The sequence below is a fragment of the Nicotiana attenuata genome, unplaced genomic scaffold (assembly GCF_001879085.1).
Source record: "Nicotiana attenuata strain UT unplaced genomic scaffold, NIATTr2, whole genome shotgun sequence".
NCBI lineage: Eukaryota > Viridiplantae > Streptophyta > Magnoliopsida > Solanales > Solanaceae > Nicotiana > Nicotiana attenuata.
Window position 1 is genome coordinate 75,417 of NW_017673444.1, and position 3,878 is coordinate 79,294.

Consider the following 3,878-nt stretch of genomic DNA (forward strand, 5'->3'; position numbering starts at 1 on the left):
CCATGCCTGTCCACCCTTTTTTGTCGAACAAGAAGTGATCAAGAACAAGCATGGAGTTTGTAATAGTCTTAGGAATATTTCTACAAATGTTTGTAACTATTTGGCAACTATGGGCAGCAGTAATGCCCTAAAAACATCTACTATGCCTATGTAGTTTTTATTCTGTTCTAAGTAATATCCATGTGTTGCGTTAAAAAAAATCCATTTGAGTGGTGAAATTAGATTTTAAACAAGCTTAAATATGTGGGTTTAAATTCCGAATTTGATTTTGTGAGAAATTTGGAATGGGTGTTATTTAGACTTGTTAAAAATAATATAAGGAGGTTGTATATAAAATTTGAAGTCATTTAATGGAGATTTGGACTGGTTTTGAACAAGAATTGCAACTGAAAATCGTGAAAGAAGTTCGTCTACAGACGCTTGTATGAAGGTGTATAATAGTGTATAAGGTGTGTTTCTACACTCATATACACTATTATACAAGATTATACATAATAATACAAAAAACTGACTTCGTCTTCTTCCTTGCGTCTTTTCTGAAATTTAACTCAAATCTTGCTCAAATCTACTCCAAATCACTTGAAATTTAAATTTTGAACTCCTTTTGATATTTTCAATCAATTGAAACAATACCTAATCCAAACAACTAACAAATTTAAGAAAACCCATTTTCGAAAGCAAAGCTTTGAATGGTCTTCAATGGTGGACTTCTACTCTTTAATTTTCTTACATTGTAAGCAGGTGACACAAGAGGAGAAGCAGAAAATACACGGCCCCTTGAAGCATATGTAGAAGATGTGAGAAGAAGAGAGAGTGAAAGCAATAGTTGTGAGAACACAGATTTAACTCCATAGCTTTTAGAAGCAATGGTTGTAAGAACACAGAATTTGACTTTGCTAGTGCTTTTAAAGTATGTACAATGTGGGCTAGGTCGGGTAAAACTTAAAAACATAGGCCATTTTTGTTATGGTGTGAAGTCATATGTATTTTCTTGTAATTCTTTCTATAAAAAATGCCTATATAACTTATCCGGTTTTGCCTTTCTCTCTGGGGCACTGCTTCATTGATTGGACTTGGTCCCTATGCTTCCTTGCCCATAACTACTTCCCTCTTTATTATGCTATATATAGCTAAAAACACATATCCAAGACACTCAGGAGTCAGAACCAAGTTTTCAAAGCACAAAAAATATAGCGAGAAAAATGGCCTGCTGGTCTGCTGAAAATGCTACCAAAGCCTATCTCAGAGCAATAAAAATGGTTAGTACATAATATTACTTTACTACCTGCTTTCAAATGAATTCATATCAGTAATATTTTCAACCTTTAAAGTTCCCTATATTGTTTTCCTTTTCTAATCTTGGATTCATTTGGTATTTTTCAGGGAAAGAGAGCAAAGGAGCCAGATATGGCAGAGTTCATTTCAGCACTTGCTGCAGGCAACAATGCACAACTAATGGTTGTTGCATGTGCCGATGCAGCCGGCTCGGCCACCGCACTAGCTCTGGTGGCTGCAGCCCAGCAGACGGGTGGCCGAGTCATCTGCATCATTCAATCAGCTGACAAACTCAATCCATCAATAGAATCTCTAGGCGATAACGTGACACACGTTGAATTTGTCATTGGAGACGCCTTAACTCTACTAATGAATGACTACAGAGAAGCAGATTTTGTACTCATTGACTGCAACCTCAACAATTGTGAAGGCATTCTTCAAACAGCAAGAATGATTGGAGAAAATGTGAGTGTTTTGGGATACAACGCGCTATCTATGGGTTCGTGGAGATGCCAAAGCTTCAATGCTCATTTGTTACCTATAGGAGGAGGACTATTAGTAACAAATAGAGTGGCTAAAAAAGGAGGTAATTTGGGAGTTTGGGGAAAAAAGAATCGTTGGATTGTGAAAGTAGATAAATGCACAGGGGAAGAGCATGTTTTCAGAATCAGGTCTTCACATGCAAAGCCAGTTGAAGCTTAAGCTCTCTGATTTTATGAACTCTGCTTTCATAGATAGGAGAAGAAGTTTTTTTCACCATACATCTCAAATGCTAAGCTGAGATCTGGATTCTCTCCTTAATAGTACTAGGCTATGATTTTGAACTGTGAATACTTGCAATTATTAATTAATCCTAATATTGATTAGTATATACTTTGCCATTTTGAATCTCGCAAATTTTGATCCATCGAATTACAGGGCTTCTTCTTCTTCCATACATTGTTTATTTTGTAGTCGAAATCTAACTCAATCTCATTAAAAACTTTCCAAGATTAATTATCAAATTGCTAAACTTTGAGTACAAGAGAATGTGTACTTGTTGACGTGAAAGGTGAAATTTAACCACTGGCAGTTGACCTAAGTTGATGAGGACTAGGATCGGTAAATTTATCAAATTTCACCTTTAAATCGAGAATTCAACTCATATAAATCTCCAATTTTTAATATTTCTCTTGCCATAACTTGAGATGTAACATGGTTAACATCTTCAAGGTACATTTCATTTATAATAAAGACCACGCAAACTGAGGGGCTCAATGTGGGAGAAAACTTACTTATACTCATTGTTTACATCAGATCAATAAATATGTAACATATATAATTTATATGTTTTTCATTTATTACCCCTCAATATATGTATACGGATTTCATTAACCCCTCTTCATTTTGGATCGCATCAGCCAGCTTTCACCAAGTTGTGTATGAACCAACTACACGTTCTGGTTTCTGCTGATTATTATTTTTCTTCCTTGGTGTAGATCATTCCTTAATCAAAGGGTTACACGTCTAATCTGGTGAGCAATACCAAACCAATAATCTAGTATTAATATGATCAGTATATGTTGACTGAATTTCCTTAAGCTAATTAAACAGGATCGTGAGAAGATGCTTATCTGCAACTCATCCACATGAACAACCACGCCGTACACACGCGTGTGCCTGTGGCATCATGTTAGCTAATACAGCAGAGTCTATTGATAGTAGCTGAGGTAGGATTTTCATGGGATTCTAAAAATTAAAAAAATAAATACGAAAAGACTAAGGAGATTCAACATAAAATATATATACATACAAATATTTTTGACCTTAATATAATTTTTCGGCGGAGGCTCCATCCTTGTTTATTAGGGCAAACTAGTAGGACTTCTCCACATTAAGGACATTGCAAGTTGGTGCAGCTATGTTCACCATTAAGTTAACACTGCCAATACAACACCCAAATAATTAGCTCACAGCTTCTTTAATCATATTGTTATGAATTCACTCAAATCTATCTTCTGTCATATCTGCATTTTCTTTATATCATATTTCTCTTGGTATACGATAAGGAGAATAAAGTAGAATAAAAAGAAAGTTCCAAGAAGTGTCTTTTATAGACTATTGGGTCCATATAGAACGTGCGGGAAGAATAGTTTAATTCTGTTCCTCCAATACCACAACTGCAGAATCAGAAGATTAATTATGGGGCCTCAAAAGACCAGGGGACAGAGAATTTATGCACGTTGTTTCTCTGTTAGAGAAGAAGCTTGCAAATGATTTGGATCTAGATCTCTGCTTGGCTATCCAGAGGCAAAGCTTACTGTGAGCTGTTCTGCTTCTGAACAACCCGCTATTCTGATGCTTTCTGCCATTCAAGGGTCACTTCGTATTCATACAAAATGATTAATTTTCCTAGATTATCGTGTTGTTTTGATGGAGGGAAGCATCGCGCAGCCATCAGCTGCCTATCAAGAGGTCATATGCATGGGCAGCTTAAGACCCGGGCCGGCTAGCGGAGGCGGACCTATGCTATCCCGGAATGGGTCACCGGAACCCGTAAAGTTCGATAAAACTTTATGTATATATTTGTATGTCCTTAGAAACTAGTAATATATAGTAGACAC

The 3,878-nt window shown here is 36.2% G+C and overlaps 1 protein-coding gene across 1 annotated transcript; it reads left to right on the plus strand.

Moving 5' to 3' along the window:
* The first annotated feature begins 1,029 nt into the window (after positions 1 to 1,029).
* On the plus strand, positions 1,030 to 2,068 carry LOC109216392. Its single transcript, XM_019380538.1, has 2 exons — positions 1,030 to 1,259; positions 1,384 to 2,068. The coding sequence occupies exons 1-2, from the start codon at positions 1,203 to 1,205 to the stop codon at positions 1,975 to 1,977; spliced, it is 651 nt and encodes a 216-aa protein (XP_019236083.1). The 5' UTR covers positions 1,030 to 1,202; the 3' UTR covers positions 1,978 to 2,068.
* The last annotated feature ends 1,810 nt before the right edge of the window (positions 2,069 to 3,878 follow it).